The 24,775-nt window shown below is 42.3% G+C and overlaps 1 protein-coding gene across 1 annotated transcript in view; it reads right to left on the reverse strand.

Annotated features, from left to right (window-relative positions):
* katnb1 (katanin p80 (WD repeat containing) subunit B 1) overlaps positions 1 to 24,775 on the reverse strand; it is a 171,221-nt gene that overhangs the window by 44,848 nt on the left and 101,598 nt on the right. The window contains exons 13-18 of the mRNA XM_034160314.1: positions 9,544 to 9,734; positions 6,815 to 6,930; positions 2,114 to 2,185; positions 1,793 to 1,943; positions 1,357 to 1,544; positions 1,125 to 1,273 (exon numbers count right to left, since the gene is read on the reverse strand). Of these exons, the coding sequence (XP_034016205.1) occupies positions 1,125 to 1,273; positions 1,357 to 1,544; positions 1,793 to 1,943; positions 2,114 to 2,185; positions 6,815 to 6,930; positions 9,544 to 9,734 (867 nt within the window). The remainder of the gene's footprint in view (positions 1 to 1,124; positions 1,274 to 1,356; positions 1,545 to 1,792; positions 1,944 to 2,113; positions 2,186 to 6,814; positions 6,931 to 9,543; positions 9,735 to 24,775) is intronic.

Consider the following 24,775-nt stretch of genomic DNA (forward strand, 5'->3'; position numbering starts at 1 on the left):
TTTAATTTATATCACGCCAAATCACAACAAAGCTCCTTCAAGGCGCTTCACTCAAGCAAGAGCTTGAGCTGGAGAAGATTTGTTACACCACAGACATTCTACACCATATGGAGACCTTTCTCCACTGACACTGAAGTTACAAACCGCCGAACCCATACAACTTAAATGGTTATGTATCCATGTAGCACCAGATTTACCTTTCTGTACTTATATATTTTTATCTTATTCATTGTGTCTTATTCATTGTGTTTTCTCTTTTTTGTTCATGTGTGTATTTACTCAATATGTGATGCAGTGCCCGTGCTGCAGGGTTGGGCCTCTGCTGGGCCTCTGTTGGGACTCTGTTGGGCCTGGGTGTAATATGTCTGCAAATGTACAGCTGAATGGTTGACTTTGATGCAGAACTTAAATATAAAGACTTTGCTAAAAAAAATAGGACTCAAGCAGAAGTCAAAACTGAAACCTGCAGTAGAAGAAGTAGAAGAAGAAGAGATGTCCTGTGTCGGAGGTGAGGGGCACTGCCAGTGCTTATGTTCGGATTCTGTGGTGTGAAGGTGAGGAGAATCTACGGATCCAACACACTCCCTTTCCCTTTGTGTGGCATACAAACGTAGGAAGGTTTGATTAGTCTTTCGGCCCTGTCTCCACGTTGGACAGTCAATGTGCACGTCAGGACCACTGTGGGCTTCCAACAGAGTTTCCCCTGACCTCGACCTGCCCAGGCATAGTTGCACCTGCTCAGCAGGGTTTGAAGCAGGACATGTCAGAAATGTTACCACGGGGATAAACTGGCTTGTGGCGGTTAAGCGTCGACAGTGACATCGCTTTTTGATCCACTGATGTTGGGATTGGGCCTATGAGTTCCCCTGTCCAACACAGGTTACGCCCCCAACCAGGCCAGCACCCACTTGCAGCTGGGTGGACTGAGACAAAACAGATGAAGTGTCTTGTCCAAGGACACAGATGGGTGATGTGACTGGAATTGAATTGAGGTCTACATACTGGTAGTCTGACTCCTTATACGGCTGATGATCTACCTGCCCTGGAACTGGAAATAATGATCTAAATATGTAATAAATAAATAAATCTGAAGCAGTGGCCTTGTTGGTGCTGTAGTGACTTACAGAGGACATTCTTCGGCTGAAAGATCGCTTTGTGTTCCTCAGCGTTGTGGATCTCAGCCGATGACTCTTCGTCATCCTTTTCGTCATCGCTGGGACTCCGCCTCTCACCTTCGGGACTGCGGCGCTCAGCATCTGAATTCTGCTTCATCCTGAATGACAATGAAACATCTTTGTGGGTCATATTCTACTGAGCGTCTCAAACACTGGATACTCACGGCTCGAGCTGCCATACCGCTGCGCGCCGCAGGTGGTTATTGGTTGTTCGTAGCTCCGCCGCAGAACTGATCCTTTTGGTGATGGCTCTGTGAGCAGCAGGTCATCCTGTGTAATGCTGTGGATCGTGGAGCTGTCGTTTTTTTTCACCCTTTTGAGATCAACCACGTAGGAAGATACACTGGACAGCTCGTGGGACACGCCAATCTGACAGGGCAAAGAGCTGACTATTTGTATCATCAAATATCTGCACTTTACAGTTGATATGTGGCGTTATGTGGTGTACTGACCTCCAGTTTCATTTGATTTAATCTGATTTAACCAGGTAAGTTATTAAGGAAAAAAATTCTTATTTACAATAACGACCTCATTTTCAAAAGGACACTTCCTGTAACCCCGCCAAAGCAGACCATGAAGAAATGGTTTCAATCTTTATTATTGATATAACAACACACCAGCTGATGGTTGCAGAGAGCCAGGTCGCTCACTTTGCCCCAGCCCACCGACACGACATCAAAACAGCGGTCAGGCTCCCAGCCGTAGACCCGCAGAGAGTCGAGTGCACCGCTGTACAGACAGTCACCGTCCGGGCTGAACAACATGCACCTGACAACACAGAGGTCAGAGGTCACATCCTCCAAAGAAGACATGGTCATAGCACTCACCCACAAAAACCTGATCTGCCCCCAAGTTCACAGTGCAGAATCTGGGACCTGAATTCACTCTGAATGAATGAGGCACTGGTTTAGCTTCACGTGCTGCATATTAAAACTCACCAGACCGGACCCGTGCTCCCTTCCAACGAGCTGATCATCTCAAACTTCTCAAGATCCCAAATCTTGACAGTCCTGTCGCAGACCCCCCCACCAAAATAAATAAATAAATACATACATAAACGCTGACCAACGTAAACACATGGTGCTTCTTTCTCTCACCGTGACAGTACAGTCAACATCTGAGGGTCACAGTAGTTGTCAGAGAAAAGGCAACATTTATTTAATTCAAGTGAGAAGCATCATTAAGGTTTTAATGCTACAGATGAGGACTAAATTACAGCCCCCTTATGAAATTAATGTAACGTTTTCTTCAACTTTTCTCAAGTGCTTTTATAACCGAGCAAGCAATTTTCAACACAGTATTTCTAAAGAACCTAGTTTTATTTTGGATGCTGACATTATTTTACTTTGTACACAGACACAAAATTATTTCACAAAAAACTAACCAGATGAACTAAAGTATAATGATCTCCTTTAACACCAAACCGATATGCTGGCAATATGACCCAAGTCATCCAGAGGCATACATCTTTAATTTATGGTTCAAATTTTTACCAAACTAATTTTGGGACAAGTTATTTAAAATTACTGTCATGTCTGAAGTTGTATAAAGTAAAAATATCAGATATATGTTTTAGTTTTAAAGTAATGTGTTAATTTTTAAGGTTTGTGAGCACATGCTCTGCCCCGCAGCGCATTATGGGTAGGATGATGTAATCTCAGTACGTCACGACAGGACAAATGCATTTCAGACACTCTGTTCAGGCTCCAAGGACAACAGCATTAAACTCTAGTGCCTAAAACTCTCTTGTATATACGAGGGCTGTCAATAAAGTATAGGTCCTTTTTATTTTTTTCAAAAACTATATGGATTTCATTCACATGTTTTTACATCAGACATGCTTGAACCCTCGTGCGCATGCGTGAGTTTTTCCACGCCTGTCGGTGACGTCATCCGCTTGTGAGCACTCCTTGTGGGAGGAGTCGTCCAGCCCCTCGTCGGAATTTTCTTTGTCTGAGAAGTTGCTGAGAGACTGGCGCTTTGTTTGATCAAAATTTTTTCTAAACCTGTGAGACACATCGAAGTGGACACGGTTCGAAAAATTAAGCTGGTTTTCAGTGAAAATTTTAACGGCTGATGAGAGATTTTGAGGTGATACTGTCGCTTTAAGGACTTCCCACGGTGCGAGACGTCGTGCAGCGCTCTCAGGCGCTGTCGTCAGCCTGTTTCAAGCTGAAAACCTCCACATTTCAGGCTCTATTGATCCAGGACGTCGTGAGAGAACAGAGAAGTTTCAGAAGAAGTCGGTTTCAGCATTTTATCCGGATATTCCACTGTTAAGGAGATTTTTTTTAATGAAAGACGTGCGGACGGGTCCGCGCGTCGGGACACAGCCGCCGCGGTGCGGTGGCACACGAAAAACACCTCCGTGTTGATAACCATTTGTAAAATCCAGGCGGCTTTTGATGGCTTTCAGTGGAGTGAGTATATGAGAAATTGTTTAACAGCTGGACATGTTCCAACTTGTCCTTAAGGCTTCCAACGGAGGTGTTTTTCTTGTGGCGGAGCGTCGCGACGGCTACGAGCCGACGCTGCAATCCGCCCGCACGTCTTTCATTAAAAAAATCTCCTTTAACAGTGGAATATCCGGATAAAATGCTGAAACCGACTTCTTCTGAAACTTCTCTGTTTTCTCACGACGTCCTGGATCAACAGAGCCTGAAATGTGGAGGGTTTTCAGCTTGAAACAGGCTGACGACGGCGCCTGAGAGCGCTGAGCGACGTCTCGCACCGTGGGAAGTCCTTAAAGCGACAGTATCACCTCAAAATCTCTCATCAGCCGTTAAAATTTTCACTGAAAACCAGCTTAATTTTTCTAACTGTGTCCACTTCGATGTGTCTCACGGTTTAGAAAAAATTTTGATCAAACAAAGCGCCAGTCTCTCAGCAACTTCTCAGACAAGGAATTCCGACGAGGGGGCTGGACGACTCCTCCCACAAGGATGCTCACAGGCGAATGACGTCACCGGACAGGCGTGGAAAAACTCACGTATGCGCACGAGGGTTCAAGCATGTATGACGTAAAACATATGAATGAAATCCATATAGTTTTTGAAAAAAATAAAAAGGACCTATACTTATTGACGGACCTCGTATTCTCTGAGTTATAGACGTTGATTTTTAATTGCGTTTGTTAAATTCCACGCATTTTAATGTGAACAGACAGGGATTATCTAGAATTTGTTTTGAAAGCCTCTACTGCCATTCTAGCATCTACTAGCCAGTAGTGTTCATGGCAGTGTCTGGGGACCAGTAGATGGCAGTGTTCTATTTATTTTGATCCCGGTTATGTCAGATATAAGACTTGTTCTTCTCTCTGCTCCTTTTCATTCTGGTGATTGTGATGCTTTATTTCTGTTTTTTCTGTTTTTTTCTTTTAAATGAATGAAATAAATATTAAAGAAAGAAGAAAGAAAGATGATTGTCAAATCAAATTTTTGCTTTGCAAATGTTTTTTTTTTTTTTTTACAAATAAGTTAAAAACAAAACAACTGCATAATAATAACAATAATAATAATAATAATAATAATAACATTATTACAAGACAGCTCTGCAGTGTTTGCACAGGCACAGTGCGAATGGGTTGGATGCTGCTTGTAGCTTTCAGCAGCAGGATAAGCTCACGACGGCCGACCACAATAATATATCAAACATGTTTGATTCTCATTCGACCATATGATCGGCGATCAGGAGGTGGTCGTCAGATGTTGACCGCAGCTTGATACGCCATGAACACTACACGATGCAGGACGCACGATTAACCTGAAACTTGGTCCAAAAAATTCCCCATGAAAAATCATCTCGCACACTGTAAAGCACGTTTTACAACATCAAATGAATGTTGTAAAGAGAGAATGTGGAGAGAATGTGCTCAAAACATGCGCACATTCTCTCCACATGCAAAAAGTTTTGCGATGACACTTCCAGGGCTCCGTAAAAATGCCTGTTTTTACAAATAAAAAATGGAATATTTTACAAAAGCACATTTAAACACCAACACACGACAGACGTCACATTAACGTGTTGGTTTACATAATGAATGACTGAACTAATCAGTGTTTAGCAGAGGCACGTTTACCCAGAATCCTTTGCGATCTGTCTCTGTTACAAAACCTCAGAATTAGTGCATTATTCAACATTAAAAGATATATGTTATATTTTAACTTTGTACAAATGACAGAATTGACATTAATGGAGTTATTCTATCGGTATTAATGTTATTTATAAATCAAAACCATAAGTCAATATGACTTTATTTTTCAAGACCTCCGCATAACCGGACCTTTATAATTGATACAGGGCTGGCTTTATGGCTGCTCTCAGGGTTGCCTCTGTGTTGGGAGGGCTGTAATAAACAAGAGCTACCAGCAGGGGCCAAATGTTGAAAGAAAAAGTGTGGTCTCATTGTTTGGGTCTCGGGGTGCCTCTGTCTGTGCTCGGAGCGCTGCAGAGCTTCAGCAGGGGCAGACTGTTGAAACTCTTGGGTCTGTTGTTATTTTTAATATTATTAGAAGCTATTAAATGTGGTTTACTAGTAGTTGTAAATGTGCCAGAGATAATATTAGAATTTATCTGTTATCGGTTATCTGTAACTTCCGATAAATTTTTGGGTGGTTTATTGTTTTATCTTTATTGAAGATAACTTTTCAGTTATCTGATTATCTGTTATTGAAGTTAATTTTTTGGTTATCTGTGCCCACCACTGGATACATACACTTTTCTTTCCTTTATATTTGACATCCTGACCATGAAAACATACCACTAGAACTTGGAATCACTTTTGTGTCTTATTGTACAAAAATGATTTTTCAGTAATGGCGGTTCTCTTCTGGATCTAATCAATCAAATCAATTTATTTATATAGCGCCAAATCACAACAACAGTTGCCCCAAGGCACTTTATATTGTAAGGCAAAAGCCATACAATAATTACAGAAAAACCAACGGTCAAACGACCCCCTGTGAGCAAGCACTTGGCGACAGTGGGAAGGAAAAACTCCCTTTTAACAGGAAGGATCTAGCTCCATAACATCTGAAGCTTCATCAAATCTGATGACACCTTACTGAATTAGTACAGATTCAGCTACAATTGGTGTTAGTTGTGCATCTCTGGCTTCATTCGTCACCTCACACTGACATTTTCTATTTTCCCTATATTTTTGCATATTCTGGATCACCAGATCCGGAATCCGGATCCGATCATCACCAAGCTTTGTTGTTTGATAGAACATTTGACTATGTTACACCCTAATTTTTTTCAAGCCTTTCTGCCTTGTTTTTGTGGAGTTAGAAACTAGAATGTCAAAATTCCCCCTATCCCCCAATGGTGAAGAATCCTTTTAAAAATTCCTGGATCCGGATCGTGATCTGGATCACCACTAAACTTTCATCACTTGTTCCTCTTGTCATTTCCAACCACTCCACAAAATTTCATCAAAATCCGTTGAAAACCTTTTGAGTTATCCTGCTGACAAACAGACAGACATGACTGAAAACATAACCTCCTTGGCGGAGGTAATAATTATCATTATCAGGTTAATTGATACTGAAGGTTTGCTGCAGTCCAACAAAAACAAATAGCTATCAGACATTTGTGATATCAGATGAACATCACTGCCCCCGAGACACTTTGAGCAGTACCTGTCAGAGCTGCCCGACGCCAAAAGATACTCATTGGGGTGGAACTGGACGATATTGACGGCTCCGGTGTGACCTCTGAACTCTGTGATCATCTTCCCCTGAGCCAGATCCCACAACTAAGACCAGAGACAAACACTGCTTAGAAGAGCACCAGAAATCCAAAATCCGATCCAGTATCCCAGGTGTGAGTGTGTTTGTCTGTCTATGTTGACCCCTTTCATAGACTGTACCCCGCCTCTCAATGACTGCCCCCCCCGCCATGACACTTAATGGGAATAGATGGGATTAGAAAACAGATGGGCAGATGATGGATGAGTTGACTGTAGAGATCAGGTGCAAAGCAAATATCCATTAACTAAAGGGTTGTTGGTTCCAGTCCCACTTACATCTGTCTACATGTTGAAGTACTGAATGCCTGCACATGGCTGCTCTTGATATCAGTGCATGAGTTTGGTTTGTCAGTGAAAGAATGTGAGGCATCAGCATAAAGCAAATGTACTTGGAAATTATGAATCATATGATTACTGAAAATTTCAGAGTAATAAAATATAAAACGGGCTACTGCGAAAAGGTACACAGCAGAGAATGTGTTACAAAAAGTAGGAACAGCAAAAAAAGGCCTGTAGTAGTGACACGAAGGATCATTACTCACACACACTTTCAGTACAACACATGAAACAACGTGAGTGCAAACTAATGTACAGCGTGCAAAGGGGCTGAGCTTCTGTCACATATCTAAAATCCTTAACACGAAAACAAAAATCACCACCTGGGACACCACGCTAACTTTTTAAAACACTATTAGCACAATTCATGCTTTTCTCAAAAACAAGCTGATGTTCCAGGTGGCTAAGTGCTAATTAAATATGATCAAGTCTGGCTCTCCAGTAGTTTTTAAAACTACAGCCCGTTAACATTTAACTTGAAATACACCCGAAATGTGCGTGTACTCAGGCTTTTTTTCGTGTTCGTTTCATATTGCAGCTGCGTCGGTTTGCACACCCGCATGCAGCGACGTGCGCTTTTCATTTTAAAGTCACAGGTCGATGCTGAGCGCACCCCTATGCAGCTGAGTGCGCTTTTCATTTTAAAGGCACAGGTCTGATGATGAGCGCCACCCGCCTGCAGCAAGTGCACTTTCATTTTAAAGTCACAGGTCGGATGATGAGCGCACCCATATGCAGCGAGTGCGCTTTCATTTTAAAGTCACAGGTGATGATGAGCGCACCCATATGCGAGTGCGATTTTAAAGTCACCTGATGAGCGTATGCAGGTGCGCTTTCATTTTAAAGTCACAGGTCTGATGATGAGCGCACCCGTATGCAGCGAGTGCGCTTTCATTTTAAAGTCACAGGTCTGATGATGAGCGCACCCGTATGCAGCGAGTGCGCTTCATTTAAAGTCACAGGTCTGAGGATGAGCGCACCCGTATGCAGCGAGTGCGCTTTCATTTTAAAGGCACAGGTCTGATGATGAGCGCACCCATATGCAGCGAGTGCGCTTTCATTTTAAAGGCACAGGTCTGATGATGAGCGCACCCATATGCAGCGAGTGCGCTTTCATTTTAAAGTCACAGGTCTGATGATGAGCGCACCCGCATGCAGCGAGTGCACTTTCATTTTAAAGTCACAGGTCTGATGATGAGCGCACCCGCATGCAGCGAGTGCACTTTCATTTTAAAGTCACAGGTCTGATGATGAGCGCACCCGCATGCAGCGAGTGCACTTTCATTTTAAAGGCACAGGTCTGATGATGAGCGCACCCGCATGCAGCGAGTGCACTTTCGTTTTAAAGTCACAGGTCTGATGACTAACCCCCCCTTCATGTTGCGAGTGCACTTTCGTTTTAAAGTCACAGGTCTGATGATGACGCACCCGCATGCAGCGAGTGCACTTTTATTTTAAAGTCACAGGTCTGATGATGAGCGCACCCACATGCAGCGAGTGCACTTTCATTTTAAAGTCACAGGTTTGATGATGAGCGCACCCGCGAGTGCGTAGGGAGAAAAAAACTTGACGTAGAGCTGCCAAATGTGGGCGTAGAGCTGCTCAACTCGGCGTAGATGATACACCACAATGAGCAGCTGTACAAATATGCCAATGTGAAAGGAGCTAAATGAGCCTTCTGACATTCACAGATCCTTTGATATGGAAAGTACAGCTTTGAAGCTTAGGCAGTAAGGCGAAGTTTCTTTGTAGAACCCAAAAATGTAACCAGATAAAGTTTATCATATGTACATTTCCTGATAAATGGCTCTGTGAATGGAGGAAAAAATAACACCACCACCACCTTTGAGAGCTTCTCGTTCTCATAAGGTGCTCGATAAAGCACTCAGGGTTTTTTTTTTCTCAGTAAGTTTGGTATAGAAGCAATTGTAAACTTTTCTCCAGGAGATTCTGATTCTGGTTCCCTGGGAGCCTGTGGGTGATATGATATGGGACAGACCACTTTTCTAAATATAAAAGAATTACAGATGAATGTTCTTCCAGCCCAATTCCTGCCTATCTTGATGGATCAAGTCATAAGGGCATTTGATGTTCCTACACAGACTTTAACATTACTTTCAGAATGGACTCGAGCAGAAGGTCACAAACACTGCAGAGAAAACAAGATTCATGTTTGGATTTATTTTTATCTTCACCATGAATTGGTATAATTTAATGTACACGTCTCTTGTTGGTAGCTGGGCTTGTGATTTGACTGTATGGCGTCATGTGATCAGTTCATACTTTGACAGTGGCGTCGTCACTGGCGGAGGCTAACCACTTCCCGTCCGGACTGAAGGCCAGATTCCTGACAGCCTGGGAGTGACCCTGCACACACAAACACAAGTTCACCCTCCACAAACGTTTATTCTGAATTACTCTAAATGATGGCAATAACTCAGGAGAAAAACTTCTAATGTGAAAGCTGCTTGTAACTGTAGAACACAAGGACTGCAACTAACAATTATTTCATAACTGATTAATCAGTTAACATTAAAAAAAAAAATCAAAAGAAAGTAGGAAGGGGTGTAAATTTATTCTTAGATGCATCATGACTGGGTCACTGCACGATTCTGAAGAGATTCATGAGTGTCAAAATCAATTCTTCAAACATAAAGTGGTTGGAGGGCGTGTGCTGGGCACTGTTATGGGCCTTTCACATTGAAGACATCAGCCAAACACCTCGTGACACCTCTGCCGCGTCCAAAGCATGCAGTGTGAACACTGTAATTCTACTTTTACTCAAGTCATTTTTTCAGACAGTAACGTCCTTCTCACTGACTTTTGTCACCTTTTTTGCTGCTTTTACCCCATAACTCCAGAACATTCAGTCATAGAGAGTGCAAACCTTCTTGTAATTGTTATGATCAGACAAATAATGTGGTGTAGGTTGATTGGAGCATTTTTAAATTTTGACCCCTGTAGCTCATTAGAGGTCAGCTCCAGGATGGCTCCATATCTGAATATAAACATTAGTTCATTTAGAATGTGTGTGCCAAATTCCATGCTTTTATCACAAAATGAACTGTTTCGCTCTGCCGCCCCACTACAAATTCATTTTGGATCACTGCAAATACAAGTACAAGTACCAAATATTTTTAGTTCAGTGTTCCATTTCTATACTCTTGGGCTGCAAACCAAATTGCTGTCTCAATTCTCAGAGGTTTAACCAGGTTTGGACCACATGAAGTCACACCTGTCAATATCTTACTGTGAATCCTGCACAAGGACATTAGCATATCATGGTGGGGAAGCGTCACTCAGAGGTAGGTACATATTTTGCTTCAGCTATGTCAAGAAACACAAAACGTATAAACCAAAACCCACAAATCCAATCAATGACCAATAGCAGCGCAGTAGACAGTGCTGACAGTCTAAAAACATGACCACTGCTCACTTTGTGGAAGCAATCTATATATAGCCAAGCGTCGTCTGTGTGCATACGTACGTGCGTGTGCATGTGTGTGTATGCCCTGGATGATGCAGAAACCGTGGAGATTGGTATGGTTTGGTATGCTTATGTATTTTGGGTCAAGGGTGAACACTGCAAATTCAAATTCAAATTCTATTAATTTATATAGTGCCAACTCACGACGTGGTCACCTCAAGGCACTTCACACTCCACAAGAACAACATAAATCAAAAGATTAAAAAAACCACAATAAAATAAAAACATAAAAAATAAAAAGAATAAAGAAAGCACGCAATCACATAAAATACTAACAATAAAACAGGGTAAAAAGATGAGTCTTTAATCTGGACTTAAAAATCTCCACAGAGTCCGAGTGCCGTATCAGTGCAGGGAGATCGTTCCACAGAACAGGGGCACAATAAGAGAAAGCTCTGTGACCCACAGATTTTTTTTCACCCTAGGAACACACAGCAGTCCTGCACCATGCGAACGCAGAGCCCGGGCCGGTACATAGGGTTTAACCATATCAGCCAGGTAGGGAGGTGCCAGTCCGTGAACAATTTTATAGGCCAGTAACAGCACCTTAAAATCTGACCTCAAAGAGACAGGAAGCCAAAATGGGTGTAATGTGGTCAAACCTTCTGCTTCGTGTCAGAAGTCTGGCAGTAGAATTTTGAACTACAAAGACCCCTAATGCTGGACTGCAGTAAACCAGAAAATAGAACATTCCAGTCGTCCAATCTGGAAGAGATAAATGCATGTATCAGAGTCTCGGCATCAGATATAGAAAGGATGGGACGAATCTTCACTATATTTTGCAGATGGAAGAAAGCAGTCCTCTTAATGGGCCTCATGTATCAACGTTGCGCACTTGTGGCATAAATTTACCGTGTAAATTTGAAGTACATCAAAGTTGCCGTGACATGTATCAAGCAGTGCGCACCTGCCCAGTTCCGGCATACGCCCGACGTGACCTTGATAAATGCGGCGGGTGAAAGCAACCGTAATTATAATAACACGCCCATAAATATTCAGACTCCGCTTCAGACACACCTCATTTTACGACACGGAAGCCAGGAAGATGGCAAAGAAAAAGAACTCCACCAATCACGACGCGTGCCAATAGAGCGTCAAAAGCGGCCGTCGTATTAATTGTTTTGTAGTATAATCAAACAAGTGTTAGAGTGGTACCTCGTTTATCGCGGGAGTTACGTTCTAAAAAATAGCCCGTAATACGCGAAACCGCGACGTAGTCAGCGTTATTTTTTACAATTATTATAGATGTTTTAAAGCTGTAAAAACCCTGTAAAACCACTTTATACACTTTCTCAATCAGGCATGAACATTTTCTCACTTTTCTCTCGTGTGTAAACACTCTCAAAGTTCAAACCTTTGTAGAGAAATAAGACTAACCTGTTTTCAGGCCCAAACATTTGTTTGAGAAATAAAAATAGAACGTTTTCCTATAAATAATTATGATGGCATTTAGAACTAACGAATTAATTTTAACGATCAACGAACGAGGTCGGACACATAAGAAATTATTAATAGTGACTGACCAGTATTTCACAGATCGCGCCTCTGCGTCCTGACGCTGCACCTTTTTCCACTCACACCTCGCTGCAGGTGTCTGTTTCCGAGTGACAAACACAGTTATGAGAAGTTGTTGGCGCTCTTTTTCCTTCTGGGCGAGAAGATTCTTATAAACAGACACGCAGAACACAGAACACTGTAAAAAAAAAAAGGCATGCAAAATTGGACTAAAAACTCTGCGAAACGACGAGGCCACGAAAGGTGAACCGCGTTATAGCGAGGGACCACTGTATTCTCTTTCCACATGTCAAGAATTATTGACATGTGGATATTTGCTCGCTCAATTAATAAAACACGCCTAATCTGTCAGATTTCTTTATTTTTAAAATTTATTTCTTTATTTATTTTATTGTGACAACCGAATGGAGACGACAAAACCTGGTTGCAGTACGGGCGAATTAAGGGAATGACGAAACTACAGTTGTTATTATCAGTTTCATAGTCTAAAACGATCACACCACATAAAGTTAAGCTCAGCGCTGCTCTGGCTCCAGGCTGGAGAAAAAGGCACGCAGCGCTTTCTTTGCGGTCAGCGCTGTGGCCACGGATCGTGCTCGATAGACCAACAATCCCACAAAAGTGGGATTTGTATTGATTATTATGTAGTATAATCAGGAAAGTGTTATTTATGTAACATATGCATTGATTTGTATAATGGCACTGTTTATCATGTTGATCAGTTTCATTTTTATGTGGATTCCAGCGCTGGTTCATTTTGGTGTATAATTCATGCCACCTCTCGACCTGGTGTATATTTTCAGTGCAGCGTACGCCAACGACCACATTGATAAATGCCAAGTAGCGCAGCCGTTTTGGCGTACACCCCATATACGCTCAAATATCGCCGTACGCACGTTGATATATGAGGCCCAATGTCTCTAATGTGGAGGTCAAAGGACAACGTAGGATCAAAATTTACCCCAAGGTTCCTCACTTTGTCCGTATGATGTATAACACACAAACCTAAGATAAGCACCAGCTGGTCAAATTGATGCCGATATCTCGCTGGACCAAGAAGCAAAATTTCAGTCTTATCGGAGTTTAAAAGTAGGACATTACTAGACATCCATCTTCTCACTACTGAAAGGCAATCTTCTAAAGATTTTATGTGAACGAGATCACCAGCAATTATCGGCATGTACAATTGAGTATCATCAGCATAGCAGTGAAAGGTAATCCCAAAACGCAGCAGTGTATGTCCAAGGGGTGCTACATAAAGGAAGAAAAGCAGGGGAGCCTAAAACGGATCCCTGTGGAACCCCCAAATTTCATGTCACTAAGGCAGGTATGACGTCAACCATGCAAGGACACTCCCAGTAATCCCAAATGATTTTCCAGCCTATCAAGTAGAATATGATGATCCACTGTATCAAATGTAGCACTGAGATCTAACAGCAACACAACCGTAGTGGTGTCCAAATCCATTGTAAGCAGAAGATCATTCACCACTTTAGTGAGAGCCGTCTCTGTGGAATGACATTTTCTAAAAGCAGACTGCAGTGGCTCAAAGAGATTATTCTCAGTAAGATAGTCTACGAGCTGCGTGAAAACCATTTTTTCCAGAAATTTTAGAGCAAAATGATAGATTTGATATCGGCCGATAGTTGTATCAACACCTCCCCCTCCGGCGCCATCAATGTCACTTTCCCAAGCTGGCTGACGCGTTACAGCCGCTGCAACCTTGAGTCGCAACACACCACATCACCTCAATTGGGGAAAACGGACTGTTCAAGTTTTAGTGCACATAACAATGTCAAATGTATATGTGTCGTCTTAATTTATGATGTGTGCTATTATTACTGTGAACAAGTAATAATTGTGGATTAATTGTGGTTTGTCTGTGGTATGTGAGTGTGCAAATCTCGTTGTCATGACAATGATAAATAAAGCTATCTATCTATCTCTATCTATCTATCTCTATCTATCTATCTATCTAACTCAATAGAAAATCTTTGGAGGGAGCTGAAACTCCAAACCTGAAAGATCTAGAGAAGATCTGTATGGAGGAGTGGACCAAAATCCCTGTTGCAGTGTGTGAAAACTTGGTCAAGAATTACAGGAAACGTTTGACCTCTGTGAATGCAAACAAAGGCTACTGTACCAAATATTAACACTGATTTTCACAGGTGTTCAAATACTTATTTGCAGGTAACATACAAATAAATTATTTAAAAAAATCATACATTGTGATTTCTGGATTTTCTTTTATGGCTGAATCTCAATTCTTCCCCTTACCCCTTTCCCTCTGTTTTGCGCAGGCACGAGAGACAGAGGGGTCTTTGGGGAGCGCGGTTTTAACACAGGTGGTGCAATCATGTTGAGTGTAGGTTTGAGCACTGAGTTTAAACTATCCACAAGTCTGTCTACTGACTGGGTATTTGTCAAAAGTGAGGCTAAGACATCAGGCAGTCTACCTTCTAGTTCAGTCTTAGTTGAGGAGTTGATGCATCGCTGCAGTGATAAATAAGGTTGTTGTTCCACTAAACATGGCAGCGAAACTGTAAACTTAACAAGTGAGTGATCAGACAGCACTGATGTAAGAGGCATGATGTCAATATTCGTGACAGCAATACCACGTGCGAGAACCAGATCCAGGGTATTTCCACTAATGTGCGTTGAATCCCGAATGCATTGCCGAAATCCTAATGCATCCACAATTTCCATAAATGATTTGCAGAGGGGATCAGAAGGCTTATTTATATGAACGTTAAAGTCACCAATGATCAGAATGTTATCTGCTCTAGTTGACAAGTTAGAGATGAACGCACCAAATTCATCTAAGAATTCAGAATATGGGCCAGGAGGCCTATATACAGTGACAAAATAATACGGCTGATTTTTATTCTTCTGACCTTGGCAATGTGCAATATCCTGAGCAGAGCGGAGAATCAGATGCTCAAACAAGTTATATTTGTGACCCCCAACAGCTAATAAGCTAAACCTACATTTATAAATAAGTGTAACACCTTGCTTCGCATCATGAGGGACGGACTAAATGTATATGCTGGTGGGCAGGCTTCATTTAAGGGGAGGAGGGGAGGAGGACAGCTGTAGGTTTAAGCTAGGTTTCACATAACCCAATCATATCTAAGTGATGATCAATAATTATATCATTAATCAACAATGATTTTGAGGACAGTGATCTTATATTAACAAGACCCAGTCTAAGGACCTCAGTGGGGTTGACAGTTAAACTGTTTTGGGTTTAGGATAAGATATGATAAGATGCCTAGAAGTAAGTTTAGGTTGAGACATTCCACGCGCGTTGTAGGTAGCAGACACGAAATCTTTGCTATTACTGGAACAACCACTGGGCCATCCTCAATTTCAATATGATCCAATATAGTAATGGGTATTAAGTTTGCAAAGCATATCCCTCTATGATTTTTATGGACACGTCTACGGGAGCAGGCCACAGTCTCAACTTGTTGAAATTCCCTCCCTGGCAGATAAACTGCACTATCACCACAGTGGATTTTCTGCGCTAATTTCCCCGCTAAGCTAATGATTCCACACCCACATTTGTCATAAGCCTTGCAGGTCTCTAATCACCTGCTCCGTGGCCTGCTGTAGATTCCTAATGTCACCCTCCCTGTGGCGCTCTATGTTCGCAGATAAGATGGCGGCGCCTTCCCCAGTAGTGGGTGGAGGCCGTCCGGCATCATCAGGCTACGGCGGCCCCAGAATGAAGGCCAGTTATCAATAAAGCTAAAGCCTTGCTGTTGACAAAACCTGCACCAGCCAACTATTTAATGATGTCAGCCTGCTAAATCCTCATCAGTTGAACCATCTAGTTATGACGACGGACTTGATTGGGTGACCAGGAAACCTATTATAATTGAATGTCTGCATATTGACTTCTATAAATTTGACGTTTGTTGTATTAAACTGATGGTCGGGTCCGAAATTTCTGTAGTTAATAGAGAGTTGTTGAAAGTCATGATGTGGAAATTTTTCCTCTTTCCTTCTTCTCTAATATTTACGGTAATTTATTAGTTGGGGAAAGTCATGCCGTGGTTTGTTGTTCAACGCTGTGCTGAGAAGGCCTTGAAGCAGCAGAGTGGATGGTCCCCCTTGACAGAGGTGGAGGGTTCCGATGAGGGACGGATTATCAGTAGTAAGTCGCCTTTGTAATAAGTCCCGACTGTTTTGTTAATTTTCATAATGTGGGGTGGTTTTTCCATTACAGAGTGCTGCCTTCACTGCTGCATACTCCTTTCTTCTTCATTGCACCTCTGGAGCTTAATCATTATCCAAATACATCTGTTTTCCCCTGAAATCAAACACCTTCGCCCGTCAGCTTTCTTAAGAATATCCTCCCTTTTTTCGGTAGCTTGCAAACTTGACCACAAAGAATTTCTGTGGGGCGCCAGCCGGGGGTTTTGCAGCCCACCGCGCCATGCGCTGTCTCGATGGGCGAGGTGGAAGAGAGGCCCAGGCCTCTTACGAGTAAAGTCGGCAACAAATTTGATTACAGCGATGAGCCTGCTTCAGCTCATCATAGTCTGACATGATCCCGACGTGATTGCCCCACCACTTGCCATCAACCTGGATTGATCTGAGTGTGGAGTTTTACTAGCTCATTAGCAACTCCTCCACTGACTGAACACAGCGTCTCCGCCGCGTCAATCCTCTCCTCTGCTTGTCCAATTTCCCGCTGATAGCACACGTCTTCTCTCATTGTGTCTAACTGTTCCTTGTCTCTCCTGAAGTCTCATAACTCAATAAGTATTTCGTCAGACTTCGAATTCCTCGTTCTTTAGTTGTAGCATCCTACTCGTTCTTCATCTTCTTCGTTTCATGCCATAGTCTGAAGATTTCCTTCCTTGAATTTCGATCTTTGGGGTGGCATTTTATCACTTGGAAAATCCTGTGCTATCTTTATTGGATTTTTTTTCTCTTTTTTTTCTTGAGTTTAAAAGGAATTTTTGAGATCAGTAGTCAGGAGCTCGCTCTCTAGGGTGTCTTCACCTTGCCCTCCAGACTGAAGTCCTGGTGGACATCTTTTATTCTACATTCTTTTTTTGAGGCCGGCCAACAGAGGGTGCCTGGGGTTGCTGTACCTAGTTTATTATTGAATCTGTGACTTTGCATTTTCACCAGTAAGCCTGTTGTTCTTGACTACAGATTTAAAGTGCAAACTCATATTTTAATTTAAACTGCTAATTAATGCTTTGGTGCATGACATTAGACATGAGGTGCACTGTGGATGGCATGGAGTTGAGTCGAACGCTCCTTTACGTTGACTCCTTGGGGTTGTTGGCACTGGGTGGGGAAGGGCCCCTGGTAAGTGGCTGACATAGTTCACAATAATAGTAGCATCTGCTGTTGACGCTACAAACTCAAAACTATATGTTCAAACTGCTTTTTTATCAATCCTGTGAATCACTAAACTAGTATTTAGTTGTATAACCACAGTTTTTCATGATTTCTTCACATCTGCGAGGCATTAATTTTGTTGGTTTGGAACCAAGATTTTGCTGGTTACTAGTGTGCTTGGGATCATTGTCTTGTTGAAACACCCATTTCAAGGGCATGTCCTCTTCAGCATAAGGCAACATGACCTCTTCAAGTATTTGACATATCCAAACTGATCCATGATACCTGGTATGCGATATATAGGCCCACACCATAGTAGGAGAAACATGCCCATATCATGATGCTTGCCCACCATGCTTCACTGTCTTCACTGTGACCTGTGGCTTGAATTCAGAGTTTGGGGGTCGTCTCACAAACGTCTGCGGCCCTTGGACCAAAAAGAACAATTTTACTCTCATCAGTCTACAAATATTCCTCCATTTCCTCGTTAGTCCAGTTGCCCCAATCGCCTTGGGGCAACTGTTTGTGTGATTTGGCGCTATTTGATTTGATGTGTTCTTTGGCAAATGTAACCTCTTCGGCACGTCTTTTATTTAACAGAGGGACTTTGCAGGGGATTCTTGCAAATAAATTAGCTTCACACAGGCGTCTTCTAACTGTCACAGCACTTACAGGTAACTCCAGACGGTCTTTGATCATCCTGGAGCCGATCAATGGTAAGCCTTTGCCAGTCTGGTTATTCTTCTATCCATGTTGATGGTTGGTTTTCCATTTCTTCCATGCGTCTCTGTTTTTTTTTGTCCATTTTTAAAGCATTGGAGATCATTGTAGATGAACAGCCTATAATTTTTTGCGCCTCTGCGTATAAGTTTTCCCCCTCTCCAATCAACTTTTTAATCAAACTACGCTGTTCTTCTGAACAATGCCTTGAACGTCCCATTTTCCTCAGGCTTTCAAAGAGAAAAGCATATTCAACAGGTGCTGGCTTCATCCTTAAATAGGGGACACCTGATTCACACCTGTTTGTTCCACAAAACTGATGAACTCACTGACTGAATGCCACACTACTGTTACTGTGAACCACCCCTTTTCTACTTTTTTTTTTACTAATAGCCAGTTTCATAGCCTTAAGAGTGTGCATATCATGAATGCTTGGTCTTGTTGGATTTGTGAGAATCTACTGAATCTACTGGTACCTTGTTTCCCATGTAACAATAAGAAATATACTCAAAACCTGGATTAATCTTTTTAGTCACATAGCACTACTATTATTCTGAACACTACTGTATTTGACAGCTCTGTAACCAGAGCCCTGATGGAACTAAAGACATGCTGAGGGATTGGCTATGAATTTGGTATCAATAACGTAATAGTTGTGTGAGTTGGTAGAACATGTTGGCAGATGGCTGGGCTGGTACCTTGATTTTATTTCATTCAAATTGACTTGACTTTAGCAATACCTGTACTGGTCCTGTGTATAAAACATTTGTCTTTCAAATGCATCACCACTACCTTAGAAACCAAATTAGGGGTACTGTCCCCCTATCAATGTTACAGCACTTTTAACAAACGATACCTATAATGTCCCCTCCTGAGGCAACTGACCTGGAAGAGGACCTGCAAGAAGATCGATGTGTTTTTTTTTTATTGCCTAATTAAAATGTTTGCGCTGTTAAGTGTTAACACATATTGCTATTGCATTGCTACTGATATAGGTATTGCAATGAAGTAACTGTTTCTACAACCATTCGGGGTGTAGGATTATGGGCTTTGTTTTGTCTCAAAAGGGGGATTAGCTAGTGTGCCTATAATTTGATTTGCCCATACATGGAAAGACTCATACACTTGTATTAATCTTAACAAAAGATGTTAAGAGCGATCGATGACCACTCCACCAGCACAGATAACCTGTATAATTTTATAGTTGTTTGTGTTTTGTTATGGTCGTTTGAACAATTTCATGAAGAACACTAAGAGATTCCCTCGATATGTGATGAGGTCCCTTATTTTTGCCTTTGTAACCTTTGTATCTGATCTTTTCCTTATTCCATTTGATATGGGAATGTAATAATCATTTGTTGTTGGTTGAGTGCAAAATTGTTCAGATTTATCCAACAAATCAATCTTTGGGGAAATTGTTGGGGAGATAATTCAATTCACATTCAATGCCATCCATCCATCCATCCATCCATTTTCTCCCGCTTTATCCGGAGTCAGGTCGCGGGGGCAGCAGCTCAAGCAAAGCCGCCCAGACCTCCCGATCCACACACACCTCCCCCAGCTCCTCCGGGTGAACCCAAGGCGTTCCCAGCCAGCCGAGAGACGTAGTCCCTCCAGTGTGTCCTATGTCTCCCCGGGGCCTCCTCCCGATGGGACGTGCCCGGAACACCTCTCCAGCGAAGCGTCCAGCGGGCACCCGGAAAAGATGCCCAAGCCACCCAGCTGGCTCCTTTTGACGTGGAGGAGCAGCGGCTCGACTCCAAGCCGCTGCTCACATTCAATGATCCTACGAATTTAAGATTAGTGACAATTTGACATGACACCTTGAATGGTAGTTCCCTCTCACACCTTGTGCACCTGCCTTGTTGGCATGTTGTGTCAGGTGAGTATGGAAGGCTGGATAGCTCATGACGGGTAAGATCCCACCTCATAACTCGGGGAAAACCTAGAGGCACCGTCATGATTACTTTGAGGTCTCAGTGAAGCCCTGGCTCACTACATGGGCACCATAAGGGGGCATCAGGATGGGGTCAATTGATGACTGCCTATGTGCCTACATGTTGGGCACATAGGCACCATGAGGGGGGCATTGTTTTTGAGGATGCACAAGCAAATTTCATTGTGTTGATTTGCTGTGCAATGACAATAAAAGGTGATTCTTGATACCACACAACTGTAGTAAACCGTTTACAAACCCGGCTGTTAAAGCCACACTTAAGCCCCGTTTACACATAGACGGTAAGAGCTCCCGGAAGCGTTTTTGGCCGTCTTAAGGATCACACGCCGCTGTTAACGCCGGCACTAGGGGGCGTGGCTTAGTTCCGGCTTTACCGGGAATCGTCGAAAAATTATTCAACATGTCGAATAATTCCGGGAGCGCTCCCGGAGAATTTGCATGACGACGGAGACAAGCGGACAACAGCATTTGATACTTTTTAATCGCCGTTTCATCCTGCCCCTTCCTGTAGTGCTGCAGTTTACACCGCCGTAATTGGCGGCCGCCGTTGTATCCCTAATCAACAGCGTGTTAAAACAGCGATAGCGCCCACATCGGCGTCCTCAAGGGCGTTTTTAACCGGCGACAGAGGCAGACCAAACGGCAGCGATAGCGGACAGTATGCCGTTCTAAATGCCACCTCCCGGTTAACGGTGTTCCAAACGGCCGATAGGCGGCGGTCAATATAAAAACGCTAGCGCGTTGCATGCAGGCCTCTCACTCACGGCCAGCTCCAGATATTTTTGCAGAGAAGCTCCAGTATGCCTCCTAAAAGAAAATTGGCAGCGGCAAGGACTTACCAAGAGGTCTGGTTCGAAGCAGACGGGTAGCCCTGTGGTGGGGGGGAAAGGAAGGAGAAAAAAAGGCTGAGGATGATCTCCCTCCCCCTGAAGTGACAGAGGCTTCAGCCTATTATACTCTGGGGGCGGTGCCTATATGCAAAAGTTCCTGGAGTACGCAGGATTTGCCTGGATAAATCCAGCGGTACACAGGGCATTATCGGCGGCAGCAGAACACCGCCGTTCTCACGCGCGTCTTAACCTGCGATTGTAAAGGACAGAACTGGGTATTAACCCCCGGTGCCTGGCGTGTGCCGGATGCTGCCGCTTTATTCGGCGGATTTAGGGGCGTTTTATCCGCGTATTTGCAGATAGTACGGCAGCCAAAACGCCGGCGAAATGCTCTGCCCCTTTCCACCGCCGCGGAAAACAGCCAGAACTACCGCAAACTTCGGTCTACGTACTACCCGCCGACAAAACCGTCTATGTGTAAACTAGGCTTTAGGATATGGTTACAGTTCAGGAGACATTTTGATTTAAAGCATATAGAAGGTACTTCCCAATAGCAGATAACCATTTCTTTCCTCATCTTGGTTTGACAACGCATTCCAATACTGGCGTAGAAATGGATTAATACTCTTCTGTGACTTGTACCCTGATAGTGTGTTTATCTCATTTGAAAGGCTTCAAAAAGATCACAATATAACCAGATCACAATATTTTAGATTTCTTCAGATACGCAGCTTACCAGAAAAACGTTTCCCTCATTCCTCTCCCTCCACCTAAGAATCATTTAGATGCACTTCTAGGACTGGATCCTCACGAGAAGAAACGTGTATCAGTCATTTATAATATGACAGGAGACTTGAAACCAATGTCACGGAACAAAGTTAAAACAGCTTGGAAAAAGATTTGGGAGTTGTGCTCTCGGCACATGGCAACACAGTTTGAAACGTATTCAGACCTCCTTATTGTCTATATGCCATGGTTTAATTCAAATTAAAGTACTCCATCGCCTGCACTATTCAAGGGATAAATTGTCCAAACTCTTCCCCACTGCAGATCCTGGTTGTCCAAGATGCAGTTCTGTACCCGCTACAATAGGACATGTTCTGACTGTGTGCCTCCCTCAGCGACTACTGGACACAGATATTTGATGTATTTTCTAAAATCTGTGGCCAGAATATAAGCCCCGACTATCATACAGCCATCTTTGGTGTACTGCCTCCAGGCCACAAAGTCTCTAATCTTCAAGCAAATGCCTTGGCATTTGCCTCTTTACTCGCACGCAAACTCATACTTTTTCATTGGAAGTCAAATTCAACCCCGTTATTTCTGCAGTGGTTGAGGGATGTACTATCTTTTCTACCTTTGGAGAAATTGAGATATTAGATATGTAAAGCCCGCAGAAACTTCACCCTGACCCTTTACAGAGTTTGTAGAAGGTTTTCCCATTTGTTGATATACTTTAACATTAGTTGTACTGGATAGTTAAAAATATTTTAACATACTCAAAACACCAACTTACTTAACATATGAGGAGAGGTTCTTGTCTGACTATTTTTGTACTTGTTCTTGTTTATTTAATTTAATTTTTGTTCATGAGCCTTGGGGGGTGGGTACATTTTATTTTGTAGTTTCTTTTTTGTGTCCGTTGTTAATTGAAAACTGCAAAATAAAGTAAAAAAAAATATCCAGCCTATTTTTACACAAATTTTGACACAATCGTAAAAGAAAATAAAGTTGTTTCTGATCATTTCAATGACTATTTTGTTAATGTGGGTAAAAACATCAAATGTGTTCTTTGAACAACAGCAAAACAATTAACACAATTCTGGATTCAATATATGTTAAAGAAACAGATGAAAACAAAATTATTGACATAGTTCATAAACTAAAAGAAAAAAATCAACTGACAGTTACAACTGATATGTTTTTTTTTTTTAAAGAATATAATTGATTGCGTTGTTAAACCTTTAACTTATGACTTGTTAAACCTTTAACCTTAACTTATCTCCCAGTCTCTTAATGACTGGGAGATTTCCTTCCAAAATGAAAATAGCTAAAGTGATACCACTGTTCAAACATGTCTTTTCAAACTACAGGCCAATTTCATTGTTACCACAATTTTCAAAATTCTGGAAAAGATATTTGTAAAGAGGTTAAATGATTTCATAACTAAACAGCATATACTCAGTGAACAGCAATATAGATTTCAAAAAAATGGTATTACTTCACTAGCTTTAAGTGATTTTTTTGAACAAATTACAAATGCAATTAAGAATAAGCAATAAATACACTGTAGGGTTTTTCTTTGATTTACAGAAAGCATTTGATACTATAGATCACACTTTACTATTGAATAAGTTACAGAAGTATGGTAATAGAGGCTTAGCACATGAGTGGATAGCTAGCTTTATGCAGCTAATGACCTATTTGAGGTCGTTAGCTGCATACAGGAAATATTTGACCTCTGTGCAAAGGCTACTGTACCAATATTAACACTGATTTTCACAGGTGTTGAAATACTTATTTGCAGGAGTAACATACAAAAAAATTATTAAAAAAATCATACATTGTGCTTTCCGGATTTTTTTTTTAGATTTTTTAGATTATGTCTCTCAGAAGTGGACATGCACCTAAGATGAAAATTTCAGACCCCTCCATGATTTCTAAGTGGGAGAACTTGCAAAATCGCAGGGTGTTCAAATACTTACGAGGTCTGTCAAAGTATAGGTCCTTTTTATTTTTTTCAAAAACTATATGGATTTCATTCATATGTTTTTACGTCAGACATGCTTGAACCCTCGTGCGCATGCGTGAGTTTTTCCACGCCTGTCGGTGATGTCATTCACCTGTGAGCACTCCTTGTGGGAGGAGTCGTCCAGCCCCTCGTCGGAATTCCTTTGTCTGTGAAGTTGCTGAGAGACTGGCGCTTTGTTTTATCAAAAAATTTTCTAAACCTGTGAGACACATCGAAGTGGACACGGTTCGAAAAATTAAGCTGGTTTCAGTGAAACTTTTAACGGCTGATGAGAGATTTTGAGGTGATACTGTCGCTTTAAGGACTTCCCCACGGTGCGAGACGTTGCTCAGCGCTCTCAGGCGCCGTCGTCAGCCTGTTTCAAGCTGAAAACCTCCACATTTCAGGCTCTATTGATCCAGGACGTCGTGAGAGAACAGAGAAGTTTCAGAAAAAGTCGGTTTCAGCATTTTATCCGGATATTCCACTGTTAAAGGAGATGTTTTTAATGAAAGATGTGCGGACGGGTCCGCGCGTCGGGACGCACCTGGCGCGGTGCGGCGGCACAGGAAAAACACCTCCGTGTTGATAACCATTTGTAAAATCCAGGCGGCTTTTGATGGCTTTCAATGGAGTGAGTATATGAGAAATTGTTTAACAGCTGGACATGTTCCAACTTGTCCTTAAGGCTGTGAGCCGACGCTGCAATCCGTCCGCACGGAATATCGGAACAGTGGAATATCCGGATAAAATGCTGAAACCGACTTCTTCTGAAACTTCTCTGTTCTCTCACGACGTCCTGGATCAATAGAGCCTCGCTCCGTGGTCAAGTCCTTAAAGCGACAGTATCACCTCAAAATCTCTCATCAGCCGTTAAAATTTTCACCGAAAACCAGCTTAATTTTTTGAACCGT

The sequence above is a fragment of the Thalassophryne amazonica genome, chromosome 2 (genome assembly GCF_902500255.1).
Source record: "Thalassophryne amazonica chromosome 2, fThaAma1.1, whole genome shotgun sequence".
NCBI classification, from domain to species: Eukaryota; Metazoa; Chordata; class Actinopteri; order Batrachoidiformes; family Batrachoididae; genus Thalassophryne; species Thalassophryne amazonica.